The sequence below is a fragment of the Paroedura picta genome, chromosome 13, assembly GCF_049243985.1.
Source record: "Paroedura picta isolate Pp20150507F chromosome 13, Ppicta_v3.0, whole genome shotgun sequence".
NCBI lineage: Eukaryota > Metazoa > Chordata > Lepidosauria > Squamata > Gekkonidae > Paroedura > Paroedura picta.
The window spans coordinates 45,976,850-45,990,942 of NC_135381.1; the positions used below are offsets into that span (position 1 = coordinate 45,976,850).

General features: G+C 45.0%; 1 protein-coding gene across 3 annotated transcripts in view; it reads left to right on the forward strand.

Annotated features, from left to right (window-relative positions):
- The window catches only part of ATP7A (ATPase copper transporting alpha), a 53,118-nt gene that overhangs the window by 9,234 nt on the left and 29,791 nt on the right, over window positions 1-14,093 (forward strand). For all 3 annotated transcript variants that reach the window (XM_077308842.1, XM_077308844.1, XM_077308843.1), the window contains 2 exons: window positions 8,168-8,308; window positions 13,213-13,702. In XM_077308842.1, coding sequence (XP_077164957.1) covers window positions 8,168-8,308; window positions 13,213-13,702 — 631 coding nt within the window. The remainder of the gene's footprint in view (window positions 1-8,167; window positions 8,309-13,212; window positions 13,703-14,093) is intronic.

Consider the following 14,093-nt stretch of genomic DNA (forward strand, 5'->3'; position numbering starts at 1 on the left):
GCTCGTGGCCAGCGGCCATTTTGGGCAGCAAGCATCTAAATGGCGGCCAAGCGCCGGGAAGGCGCATTTTCCTCTGAGGAGGACAACAGCCTCCAGGAGACCCCCACAGCTATTGGGGGGAAGGTGGCTGAAACGAGCGGGCCCGATTCAGCAGCAAAGACGGCAGGGGAGCAAGGACAGCGCTCCAGGACTGCCAGGGCCACAAAACGTGCTCGTTGCCCCCCCAAGCTGACTGACTCAGCGGCTGCGGGTGTGGGGCTGGGTCAGGATGTGCCTAGCTCATCGGCCAAGGAATGGCTGGACCCCAGGATAAATGTCTGGTCTCAGGAATTGATACAACGGGGGTACAGAATAGAATTCAGTCAGCGACCTCCAGACAGGTTCTTTCCTTCCCCCATATCCAAGGATCCAGTAAAAAGGGATCGTATGTTACAAGCTATAGATCACTTAGTACACATAAGGGCGATAGAGCCGGTGCCACCAGGGGAACAGGGATGGGGAGTTTACCCTCTACTGTTCACGGTGCCCAAAAAGACAGGGGATTGGAGAGCCATCTTCAATCTAAAGTTTGTAAACTCGTTTATTCCATTTAAAAAGTTCCGGATGGAAACACTAAAATCCATAGCAGAAGCCTTACAAAAAGGGGAGTTCCTTACGTCCTTAGACCTCAAGGAGGCATGTACCCATATTGGCAGAACACAGGCGGTTTTTACGTTTTTGCGCCGGGGGGGCGGCGGCATTATCAATACATGGCTCTTCCCTTTGGGCTCTCCACCGCTCCTCGGGTTTTCATGAAACGAGTAGTAAATATGGTGGCCATTTTGAGACAGGAGGGCGTTCACATACACCCTTACTAGACGATCTGCTGATCAGGGCTGTGCCGCTCGAGTCAGCGAGCCAGTTCACACACAGAGCAATCACGGTGTTTGAACATTTTGGGTTTGTAGTCAACAGGGAAAAGAGTTCTCTGGTCCCAGCACAGAGATTAGAGCATCTGGGGGTGGAGATAGACACAGTTCACTGTGCCCTGTTCCTTCCTCAGAGCAAGTTACAAAAAACAATTCAGTTGGTGTCTCAGGTGATCCAGGCCAGACGGTCATTGCTTCTGCAGCTGGCAAAGGTCCTAGGAGTCTTGGTGTCCAACACAGAGGCCTTTCAATGGGGCAGAGCTCGGGTCAGACCTCTTCAAAGGGCACTCAGACCGTTCCAGGAGCGTATATCGAAGAAAAAGGACTTGCCCGTGACATTAGACCAACAGGTCAAGATCAGGCTGTGCTGGTGGACTGTCAGATCCAATCTGATCAGAGGGAAGGTTTTCCTCCACGAGCAGGTGCAGCAAGTATTCACAGATGCGAGCCTTTCTGGCTGGGGGGCGATGTACAATGGAACACCAGCACAGGGAACATGGTCTCCGATGGAGAGCAAGCAGCAGATCAACGTGCTGGAGCTTCGAGCGATCCGGTTGGTGTTGAAGTTCTACAGCAGCAGACTCAAAGGCAGACATGTATTAGTTCGAACGGACAATGTAGCGGCAAAAGTGTACATCAATCATCATGGCGGCTCCAGATTGGGGAAGCTGCAAAAGGAAGCCGAGCTGCTGATGGAGTGGGCAGAGTCTCACTTGGCATCGATCCGAGCAGAACACAGTCAAGGTCTAGCAAACACACAGGCGGATTGGCTGAGACGTCAGTGGATCCAGGAAGTGGAGCGGTCTCTCAGCAGGGACGCGTTCCATCTCATTACAGTGCAGTTCGGTTCGCCAATCATGGATTTGTTTGCGACAGCGCAAAATCATCAGGTGGAGAGATTCTGCAGCAGATTTTGGCATCCGAAAACGGAGCTAACGGATGCAATGACAGCAGTGTGGCCAAAGGGCCTGCTATATGCATTTCCACCTCTTCCGGTATTTCCAAAGTTTCTGGGAAGGGTTCGAGAGAAGGCAGAGGTGATCCTAGTGGCACCATGGTGGCCCAGAAGATGGTGGTTTTCAACAGTAGTGCAGCTGGCCAGCCGTCCACCCCTATCAGTTCCAGTGACTCCAGATCTGTTGTCCCAGGGGCCTTGTTTCCACCCTTGTCCAGGCTGGTGGAACTTGACCGTGTGGCGACTGAGCGGGCAGCTAAGGGCTACAGCACTGCTGTAATGGACACCGTCTTAGCTTCCAGGCGAGATTCTACTATGAGAATTTGTAACTGCTCCTGGAAGGCCTTAGTTAGATGGTGTAGAAGGAAGGCGGCTTCGCCATCCAGACCTAAAATTAGTAACATAATGCAATTTCTACAGGATGGCAGAGCAGTGGGGCTCCGCTCCAATACTCTGCGCATGCAAGTGGTGGCTCTGTCCATGGTCTTAGGACTGCAGGGGGGTACTCCGTTATCTAAGCACCCTCACGTTATGAGGTTTCTAAAAGGAGCTTCCAGTCTTGAGCCGCCACCTAGGCACCTGTTCCCGACCTGGTGGTTGGGGCTGGTTCTGTCTTCTTTGACAAAGGAGCACTTTGAGCCCATTAGGGGGATTCCCGTGCACTGGCTGAGCATGAAAACCATATTCTTAGTGGCTAACACAGAAAAACATTTTCTTTTATTTCTGGCATCGCCTACATGCATATCTTCCTGTTCATTGCTCCAGCCACATCACCATTTTTAAGAAGGAATTCCTGTCTCCGGGAGAGGGAGGCTAGTGCTAGGGTAGGATGATTTCCCTCACTAGTTGTCCTAAACATAAATACTCAAAATTAGTACCTTTTAACATTGAAAGAATTATACATTATATTATATTATACATTATATAAATAAAGCTATACCTCTCACTTGTAAGCATAATGGTGATCCAAATAGATAATTCAACACCTGGTGGTTTCAAGGGAACACCGGCCGTAGGCTCTGCACTGTAGGGATGCTATATTCCTACTATTATAATGGTCAGTTCTTAGTCTGACGAAGGGTGCTTGCACTTGAAAGCTCACGCCTCAAATAAATCTTGGTTGGTCTTATAAGTGCCACTGGGCTCTGATTTTGTAGGGATGCTAGTAATCCAACTGCTCCCCAGCGAGAGGTTTTTTCTCTCCGGGTCTAAATATGTATAGCCTGCAGAGTGTCCACTGCTGCAGAATGTGTTCTTACTCTATACGTGTTTTCTTAGGAGTGAGATCCATTGAGTTCATCAGTGGGTATCTCTGCATATGCATGTCCAATTTGATGCCATTGAGGGAAAATGAAACAATTTCCCCTTTCTCATCCTTGCCTCCTTCTGCTGTTCTTTCATTTCCAGCCCCTACTTTACAAGATAACCCCACAAGTGCTGTTTCAGAGGTTAATCTGCCTCTGGGCTTCGTGTTAATGTTATTACTGGCCTGGACTAAACAGGGTGTCACCCCCCCTTCTGTTCTGCGCACTAATAGACAGAAAACAGCATTACTGCTGCACACATAGCCTCATGCTTAGCAGAATTTGGAACATCTCAGTTCATAAAAATCAGTGGGCTTACCTGTGTCCAACCCATGCTAGGCTGATCTCCGAAGCTAAGCATGGTTGGCCCAGGTTAGGAGTTGGATGGGAGGTCACAAAGGGAGTTGAGGGGCATTATGTAGAGGTAGGCAATGGCAAACCACCCTTGGATATTTCTTGCCTTGAAAACTCTCCAGACCATAATTCTGCTGTGGCTTGATGCTACTTTCCACCACCAACTGTGTCCCAACTGTACACCCTCTTGCTCCTGGGGATTTATTTCCCAGGACACAAAAGTAGTCGTAGTTAGGCTGGTGATTTTTATTTATTGCTGACTCTTCTTATTTGTCAGAAAACATTTACAACTTAACAGAGCTGCAGTGGCAGTTCTTGGAGGGGCGTTTCTTCGTACTCCAACCCACTCCAGGCATCTCTTCGTACTCCAACCAAGAACTGGCAGTAGTCCACTTGTTTTATACAGGGTGTGCCGGTGATTAGCCAGATTCAGAATTTGCAAAGAAGGGAAGTTCAGAGTTCCAAGTCCAGAGAAGCAGAACTGCAGTCATGTGGGCTTGGGGGAATTCACTGGTTCCCTCTCTGGGAATCCAACACAGGGACAAGTAAAGAAACTTCAGGTTAGGTTTCACTGTTGTCGCCACTTACAAATCCCCCCCCCCCATTTTGCTTAACCTTCACATACTGTATTTGCCAGCGTCTAAGACGACTGGGCGTATAAGACGACCCCCCAACATTTCCACTCAAATTATAGAGTTTGTTACATTACACTACAGTACTATGGGCCACTATGGGCAGCTCTGTCTATCCCAACTGAAGTGCACCCAGCGTATAGGACGACCCCCCCCCCCACTTGGAGGCATGTTTTTCAGGGGGGGAAAGTAGTCTTAGACGCCAGCAAATACTGTAATTATGTCTTAATCCTGCATAGATGGGAGGCTGGGAGAAATGCCAGCTTTCATTCACACTAGCAAAATGAGTCTATCTCATCTCACGGAACTAATATTTACTGAAAATACCTGGACTCACACTAATATTTACTGAAAATACCTGGACTCACACAAATGACATTGATGTAGCTGTCACCTGGGAAATGCACCACAACTTGAGAGCCCCTCCTTCTACTCTTGAGACCTGTTTACATGAAAACCATCTTTTGTTTTTAGGGCTCATATGCACCTGTCGCTTAATAGTCACCTAAAGTCTTGTTCCAGGTCTGTGATTGCAGGAGGGAAATAATCCTTATTGAGGATGTTGTTTAAATAACAGTTTTGGGCCATCTGGTAAGAAATAAGCAGCAGGTGAAGATGAGAAACTTATTTTGCTTTGTTGCCATTCGGATTTTTTTAAGAAAGGTAGAAGAGGGATGAACAAAAGAAGCTGGAATTATACAGGCAGAAATATTCTCATCAATAAGCCTTTAAAAAAAATCAAGGTGAAACTTCATAATGGCCTCAGGATTTATTCAAGTGACTTGTATGTCCTCTTCCTGTTCTTTTAGCGAATGGTGGGAATGGTGACTTGGGCATAGTTTTACTCACAGGAAAATTTGCTAGCAAGATTCGCACCTCTCCATGCTGCTCCAGACAAAACTGGTATAAGGCCTAGGAGATAATTGAGAGGCTCACTGTTCCTGGTTTCTTAATCTTCTGGGTCATCTACATCCATGGCCATTTAGGGGAGTTCTGCCTAAATGTGTGTCTGTGCAGGAAGATTTATCGAACTTCTGCATTCTCCAACAGGATTGCAATATGTCAGAGATGCTGGTTTACCCTGTCATTTAGAAATCACAGTGGCTTCTAGTTTGTTTTCCTCGTTTGCAACAGAAGTACGCCCTGTTTTCCTGAAGGGCTGCTGTATACATGCAACCAAGCCCTGCGATCTGCAGAGTTATTAAATTAATTGCAGTTGCAAGAGACAGGCAAAGTTGTTCTCTTTTTGACAGTGGTGTTTGGAAAGAGGACCTGAACCAAATGGCTTTGAAGCTTCACAGTTCAGTGATTTGGGTTTTTTTTAATGGGTTACTGAATGTCCAGGTTATAGAAGTGGGACTGTGGTTTTGAACTTACAGAATGGAAAGCTACGCTGCATGTTCCTGTAGCAAAACAAAGCTGTTTGTGGTCTCTGTAAATCTGGATCACTCAGCTGCTTCCGTAATTGTTACCTGGGCTGTTTGGGAATATAATTTCGTATTATAATGTAATATAACCCATACTGTAATGGTGGATTTTGGAGCAAATTCAGACATCATTAAAAATAGGAACTTCAGAGAAATCTGCTTTTGTACCTTCTACATTAACAATTTGAAATAGCTCAGCCTCATCTCAGGGGTGACATTTTGTATAAGTATAGCAGATTTAATTAGAATGTTGGCTAATTGAGACAGGCCATGCCTCTTTTTATTAAATTGATGTCCTTGCAGACTGATTCATGGGAATGTGGTTCTTTACATCAGAGTGACATGAGCTGCCCTGTCAGAGCATTGATCCAACCAAAGTTCTCCTTGGAAGTGACGGCCCCTCCCCCTGACTGGAAGTCTCTCAATCCACTTCAGTAGCAAATTCCCTTGCTTAATCCAATCAAGGGCAATTATGCAGATTTCCAAGCACCCGGCTACCCCTATCTAGAACGTAAATGTAAAAGAGATGTGTTTTTTTTTGTTTTTTTAATACTGGAAATTTATGCCATTTAGATGTTTCAGTATTCGTGATCCAGTTCTTTCAAAGCAGATTTATTCATTTATGGTGTGTTGTGTGTTGTGTAGCCAGGAGATCCTAGGACTGTGCAGCAGCCGTGCAAAGGACTTTTGGTGGGGATTTGCCATTGCCTACCTCCATGTCCTGACCCCTAGTGTTCCTTGGAGGTCACCCAGCCCAATACTAGCCGGGGTTGAACCCGCTTAGTTTCCGAGATCTGACGAGATCAGGCTTGCCTGGGCTATCCAGGTTACAGCAGATATGCCACATAACAGCTTGTGTTTCCGGTTTCCAGGATGATATGTCTTGGAGCTGTTGCAAACAAGGGTTTCGGCACAGGAAATGTGGGTGACAGTAGCATGTTCCAATTTATTTGAGTTGAGGGTTTCTGAGGATTCTCACATACCGGTGATTCTACAGTTGCTCATTAGCAAAAAGGTTAAGGGGATAATTTTTGAAATGATACAGGCCGCAGTGCATTTATGAGCACCACATGGAGCTTCTGAGATGGTGGCGTGCTTCTCTCTGCCTATACCATTTTTGTACTTTGATTCTGATTTCTTTTGTCAGCATCACAGGACACTTTCCTTAGAGGAGTATAGCAGAGATTGACCGACATAGAACGCCAACAGGACCTAGCTAATAACCCATCTTTCATTATTAGTGAACCCAATAGATATTCATCTTCCCCTATGACATATCTGGTCAAGCTTGAAGTACCTAGCCATAGGAGGGCCTTCACTTTGGCACGCTGTGATGCCTTCCCTTCGGCAGTATTAGAAGGAAGATATAGGAAAATACCCTATACCGAAAGGAAATGCACCTGTGGCTCTGGGCATGTAGAAACCATGGAACATGTTCTCTTTCAGTGTTGATTCTATAATGAGATTCGAACTAGTCTAATTCTTCCATTGCTAGGCAGATTCCCAGGGCGCTCAGGAGAATTTTACATTTCTCTGCTGCTTGCAGATATAGAAAATGATACAACTTATAGAGTTGCCAAGTTCTGTGCAGCAGCGATCAAAATTCATAATAGAATAAGAGGATACAATAAAATCACAACTACTCACAGCGTTGGTGTTGTCGCTGACCACCCTTTATCTCCTCTCTTGGGAAACTGGGTACCTGGAGTAGAACCTCTGTAGACAATCTTCAAAAAAATGGCAGGTTCTTGTAGGAGCAAGTATTGACTTTATTCATTGTCAACCATAGAATCATAGAATCATAGAGTTGGAAGGGGCCATACAGGCCATCTAGTCCAACCCCCTGCTCAACGCAGGATTAGCCCTAAGCATCCAAGGCAATCCTAGTTTCTTAAACCTTGCAGTCTAGATTTTAATGCTCGTCAACCAGTGTATTATGAGGAGGGTCAAACAGAAATAGCAAGGGAGAAATGTGAGCAGATGTAGCTCAGTCTTACTTAAGTTTGAGGTTGAGCATTAAGATGTCAGGTGCTTCAAAGATAATGGAAATGTAGGTACGGGTCTGGTCAGGACAATAGTCAAAAGCTGCTCATCAATTCAGTCTACATTTGCCCTTGGTCCTCCAGATGTTTATGGACTACAATTCCCATATGCCCCTGCCAGCAAACGCTGGCAGGGGCTCATGGGAATTGTAGTCCATGAACATCTGGAGGATCACAGGTTGACTATCCATGCTAAACAACTGGTATCTTACTAGGCTTTGCTGCTTTTAGCACAAATCCAGTTTTCAGGACTGACATACCTAGTACCTGTGAGCTGAATTATTCCTTGGCTCTCACAAAATCTTATGAACATTTTATATCCAGCGCATTTCACGGGCATCTGTGTGAATGTGCAAAGAGAGCATGAGTATGAAGAATTTTCCTGGCTCTGCACGTACAGTCCTTGTACAAGCCTTACCGAAGTACATTGAATGCAGCTCATTTCAGTGTACAGTCTGCCCAGAGATTCTCCACAAGTCATAAATTCCACTCTTATGTCTCTGTATGTTTTGTCACCTGTGCCATTTTTTCCTTTCGCCTTTCAGATATGCAAAGTGGTAAACAGAATGGATCTGCTATCAGGAGCTGAATCAGTTGTCGTCTTTGTGGAGGGGATGACATGCAACTCTTGCGTGGAGACCATTGAAAAGCATGTTGGAAAACTGAATGGGGTTCATGGTGTTAAAGTAAGCGATTTCACTACACTGAGCATGGCATATATGTCTATGCATTAGCATATGAATCATAGAATCATAGAGTTGGAAGGGGCATACAGGCCATCTAGTCCAACCCCCTGCTCAACGCAGGATCAGCCCAGAGCATCCTAAAGCATCCAAGAAAAGTGTGCATCCAACCTTTGCTTGAAGACTGCCAGTGAGGGGGAACTCACCACCTCCTTAGGCAGCCTATTCCACTGCTGAACTACTCTGACTGTGAAAAGTTTTTTCCTGATATCTAGCCTATATCATTGTACTTGAAGTTTAAACCCATTATTGCGTGTCCAGTATGTATATATATAGGTTTATGTGTATGTAATGTGTATATATATGTGTGTGTGTGTGTGTATACACAGACACACACACACATACATACATACATACATACATATAGACATTACATACATACAATTTTCTCCTAGGAAAGAAATACAGAGAATATAAGAACAGCCTTCTGGCAGCATAAACAAATTCTAACATAAGTTGATGTGCTCTAGAGCCTGCTGCTTCAGCTGTTTGATTTTCTGTGTGTTCACATACACAGTATGGAGAAAGCAGTGGTAAACAGCAGGGCTGAAAAGCCAATCCTAACTTGCTGCACGCCCAGGTTTTGACACTATCATGTAAAATGCATGTAGTAATTTGTGATTATGTGATATTCCTGATATTCCTGATAAACACCTCCGAGGACTGAGAAATACCCTGTCTTTGTCTTGAATCTCCATCCACATCGTCTTGGAGGGGTGAGCAGGGACTGGCCAGGGATCTTGAGAGGCAAATCAAGACCTTTGAGTCTAAAGAACAACAGGAGAAGAATGAATGTGAGAACTGGCTGGCTGGACACTACAGGGAGAAGCAACTCACCCAGCTGGCCATTTAGCTGGCTTAAGGTGGGAACTAGCAGTCAGAAGGCATCGCCATGATGTTCTTTCTGTGGAATTCTGCAAAGCGTGAAATCCTCTGCCAATGAAGGATTCCCCTAAACACCCGAGAGCGTAGATCCCAGTTCATGAATTGGCCTGCTGGGATAAAAATGGTTTAGCCTGTCAAGTACCTGCATGACTGTTTCTTGTACTTAACGCAAGAGACTCACTGGCTCCTGCTCTGCCGTTTGACCATCTCTTGATGGTCTTCCTGCCGTGCACAAGCTTGGGCAACAGGATGGGCCTCGGTCACTGATCCTTGTGCAGAATGGGTGGCTGGGTGGCAGCTAGTCAGACAGGCAGACTCCTTCACCCGCAGAGTTCTGGTTTTGCCAGCAGCTGATTGTCCCCTGATAGGGCTCACGTCTCCTTAAGGGGGACAGTCCTGCTTGAAGGGTAATCTCGTTTTGAGAGCCTGGATTTAATTGCAGACAAATCCATGCAAGGCACTCATGTTCTCTGAAACAGCAACAGGAAAATTGCATTTATTTAATTAGATCATCACATTTATGTCTTGCCTGAGGAAAATGTTAAAATTTAAAGTTAACATAATAGTCTCTTGAATGGTATTAGATTGTCCTTTCAGAAAACAATATGCTGGGATAAGTTCCAGACGGAGATATTTATCCTGTCTAATTTGAAGGACCTTGTGGTGCTAAAAGGCCACATTGCAATATCACTCACTCCCATCTGGCTGAAGTAGAAAGATGGGCAGTTTTTGGAGCTTCTTTCAGTGACTTAAGAGCCTGTGGTGGAAATCTCATACTGGATAAAGAGGGCTATGAAACGCTGTAGCTCCGTGAATAGTGGCCGAGTCCATCAGAAAACATCCTTGCGCCATGCCAGCCCCATGTCCTGAGTCCTGCTTGCTAAGCATGGCAGGTGTCCTGCCAGTTCCGTTTGGTTTTATTGCATGCGGATTGGTACCATAACTATGTATAACCTCTGTCTCGCCATTTTGTTATTGTGCTCATGTTTGATACTAAAGGTTCTGATTCAGAAATCCCAAAATTATAAAAGAGGCCTCTGTGTTGCTTTGGTTAACCTCACTTTATCCTTCAACTCCAAGTTTATGGGAGAAACTAGAAAAACCAAACATAGATAGAAGGCTATTTAGGATACTGAGGGAACTACATTCCAGTTTCACAGTTGGGGTAAGGGTGAGTTTATATGCCTCTCTCACAGGCCCTATCCCATTAAGGAAGGGTGATTGTTGGCTCCCCTTTCTGTTTAATTCTTGTAGTAATGATTTTGTCCAGGCTATGGAATCCCGGAGCTCCCTCCCACCTTCATTGGCTGCTCAGAAAATCTCAGTCCTGCTGTCAAATCATGTGAAGGCTCAAGGGAGTGGCAGGTGACAGTGGGTGAGCGAGAGGGTTGTGGGTGTCCTGCATAGTGCAGGGGGTTGGACAAGATGACCCAGGAGGTCCCTTCCAACTCTAGGATTCTATGTATGTATATGATATGGCAGTCATATCGAACTTGGGCTCAGCCAGCTAGCCTGGCTAATTACTGTAATAGAAAGGAACTAAGAATGATAATAAAACAAAACATTTAGTCCAGCATAGATAGAATGTTAATGTTCATGAAATAGAACAATGTCCCTCCTTTAAATATCTAGGCGTGGAATTTCATAGACTGTTAATACAACACAGGGTTTACCACTTTGTCACCAGCAATCAAGTGAACGTGGTAGTGGTGGTGGTGGTGAAGAGGTTTCATAGAACTGTAAAGACCAAGATGAGTTAGTATTTTACAGTCAATAAAATTTTTAAGTATAGGGATGTGCTACCAGAGCTGGTCAAAAACTGTAACCACAAAACTATTCAGACGTGCGTAGTAGAAGTTAGGCCTTCTAATGCACTGGCTGCATGGAGGTGTGTATATGGCAAAGAAGGAATGGTGGAATGTTCGGAGAAACCCACTTGGAGAATTGCATAGGGGTTCAATCTCTTTCTTATTCGTGCATATTCAGGAAGAGTTCAGCAAGCTTCCTTGCACCGTGCCAACCATCCTTGTGTTCCATCTGCTCTCCCTGGGTAACTTTTCCCCCTCATTCTGCATCATTGGTCCTTGAAATGCCTCCAGCAGGGATATCTCTTTCCCTCCTCAACAAAGCCTTTGCTTCCTTCACATCTCCTCTGTGGTGATGTCATCCGTTCAGTCGCGTCCAGCCCTCAGTGATTCTATACGAAAGTCTTGGCCATGTGCCCCTGTCTCTGACTGCTTCTTTCAGTTGGTTCATGGTCATCCCTGTATCGCCGGTAATCATGCCGAGCCAGCGGATCCTTTGGCGACCACGTTTCCTTTTGCCACTGACCATGCTGAGCATTAAAGATTTCTCCAACAAGTGGTAGTATGAACTTAAAATCAAGTTGATGCAAAATTTGAGATGAGTTAGTCTAGGTTTGCTAAGTTTGTATGCTTCAGCTTTTAAGGTTCAGAATACTAAATGTGTTTTGCTTAGCAAGCAGTGTGGAGCGAAGAATGTGGATGGGAGGTGGGAACAGGGGAGATCGTGCTGTCAGAGGGCCATGAAGCAGAACTCTATTGGTTAGGCACCTTCCTGGCTCCTGAGCTATCACTAGGTACATAGTTTGTCACCCTAGCTACCAATTGTTATGGGTGGTTTTTATTTCGTTGATGGGTGGGTTGATTCTTCAACTGGGACTGTGGATGAAAGTAGACTTGTAGGAATCAAACTTAGAATCATATAATAATACAGTTGGAAAGCACCTCATGGGTCATCTAGTGCTACCCCCTGCACTATGCAGGACACACATACAACCCTATCGCTCACCCACTGTCACCTGCCACCCCTTCAGCCTTCACAGAATCAACCTCTCCGTCAGCCTCTCCAGCCTCTGTTTAAAAATCTCCAAAGATGGAGAACCCACCACCTCCTGAGGAAGCCTGTTCCATTGAGGAACCGCTGTAACTGTCAGGAACTTCTTCCAGATGTTTAGACGGAATTTATTTTGCATTAATTTCACCACATTATTATTATTATTATTATTATTATTATTATTATTATTATTATTATTATTATTATTATTATTATTATTATTATTATATTTATACCTCGCCTCCCCCCAAAGGCTCGAGGCGGCATTGGATCTGGTCCATCCCTCTGGGGCAAGAGAGAACCATTCTGCTCCATCCTCCATATGGCAGCCTTTTCAATACTTGAAGATGGTTATCAGATCCCCTCTTAGTCATCTCCTCTCATGGCTAAACAGACCAAGCTCCCCCAACGTTTCCCTATACGTCTTGGTCTCCAAACCCCTCCCCATCTTTGATGCCTTCCCTGGATATGCTCCAGTTTGTCTACATGCCAAAAACTTGAAACTGTTTTGTTTTTTTTAGTCTTTTATCCTTTATCACAACCCTTGAACAATTTCCTTTCCTTTTCCCTCATCATTTGGAATGCAAAACATATTCTTGTTTTTCTTATGCCTGTGTGTTGCCCGCCAATTATGAACCTCAAAAAGGTTTTGAGAGGTAGTTTTCTTGATTTCTTCTTGCTTGAAGAACCAAATGTATCTGAGTGTTTTGTCTGTGCCAATTTTTTTTTAATTTCTTTGTGTAACAGGGCTTGGCATGTTCTTGGCTGTCGGGACTGTGTGTGGATGGCTACTTAATACATTGCAGAGAAAGTACTGTGTGAGAAAGTTATACTGTATTCTGAAATCGTGCGTTGTATTCTGAAAGACCTGAAAATATTTGGATTGTGGTTGATCTTGTAACCAGTCATCTTGCCTTACGATAAGTCCAAGTTAATTTGTGGTTTCTTAGGTATAGTTTTATACTTCCTCCTCTTGTGAGCGAAACTCCTGTCCAAGCTGTCAGATTAATAGGACAAAGCGGTATGATATGTTAATTCCACCCTCAGCTGTTCTTAATCTTGGGTTGGCCAAGTTGTCAAGTATGGTTTGCTTCTTCCCTAACAAGGTCTCACTGGGTGATAAGAATGCAGCCATTATCTACAATCCTGGACTGCAAACTCCAGAGTCACTAAAGGAAGTTATCGATAACATGGGATTTGTGACTGCTCTTGCCGATATGAACCCACAGCCTGTTTTACCAGACACCCTTTTTATTACGATTCCAACTCAATCACCTCTAACATGTGAACAGATCCGTACTACCCTGCTGAAGACCAAAGGCATCCTGGATGTGAAAATCTCTTCTGACAAAAAATCAGTGCACGTAACATTCGTATCTTCAATTATAAACAGTAAGCAGCTCCGTCAGATAGTACCCGAACTAACTTCTGCTAACGCTGCACACGAGAGCAATCCAGAAACATCCGACAATCTGACCTCACCTGAACCCAGTGATGTTGTGCTCAGGATGAAGGTAGAGGGGATGACGTGCCATTCCTGCACTAGCACCATCGAAGGGAAGATCGGCAAACTTCAAGGGGTCTCCCGAATTAAAGGTAATGAGAGATAACGTTGAAGTTTGGTTTCGGCGCTGCATTTTTTCCCTGCTTTTATAGATTTTTAAGATGGTCCCAGCAACTCTCCTGAAACCTGAAATTTTTTTGGACCTGAACCGAAAAATACAAAGGAAAAGAATTATGTCCCTCCTACTCAGTACTATAAGTCAGTGGCAGAAGCCCTTCCGGGTCTCTTCCCTCCCTGCTGTCCACATGCACTGTGCCAATTGGAGGGCCTGGGGAATGAACATGGCGTCATCTGCATGCAAACGATGTTCCCTGTCTCTGTGCAGTAGAAATGTCTCCAGCATTCTGTCACCCTCTAGCAAGACCAAGACCCAAAGTCTAGTTGGGGTTGCTGGGGCCAGAGCTAGTGAAGGGGCAGGAAGGG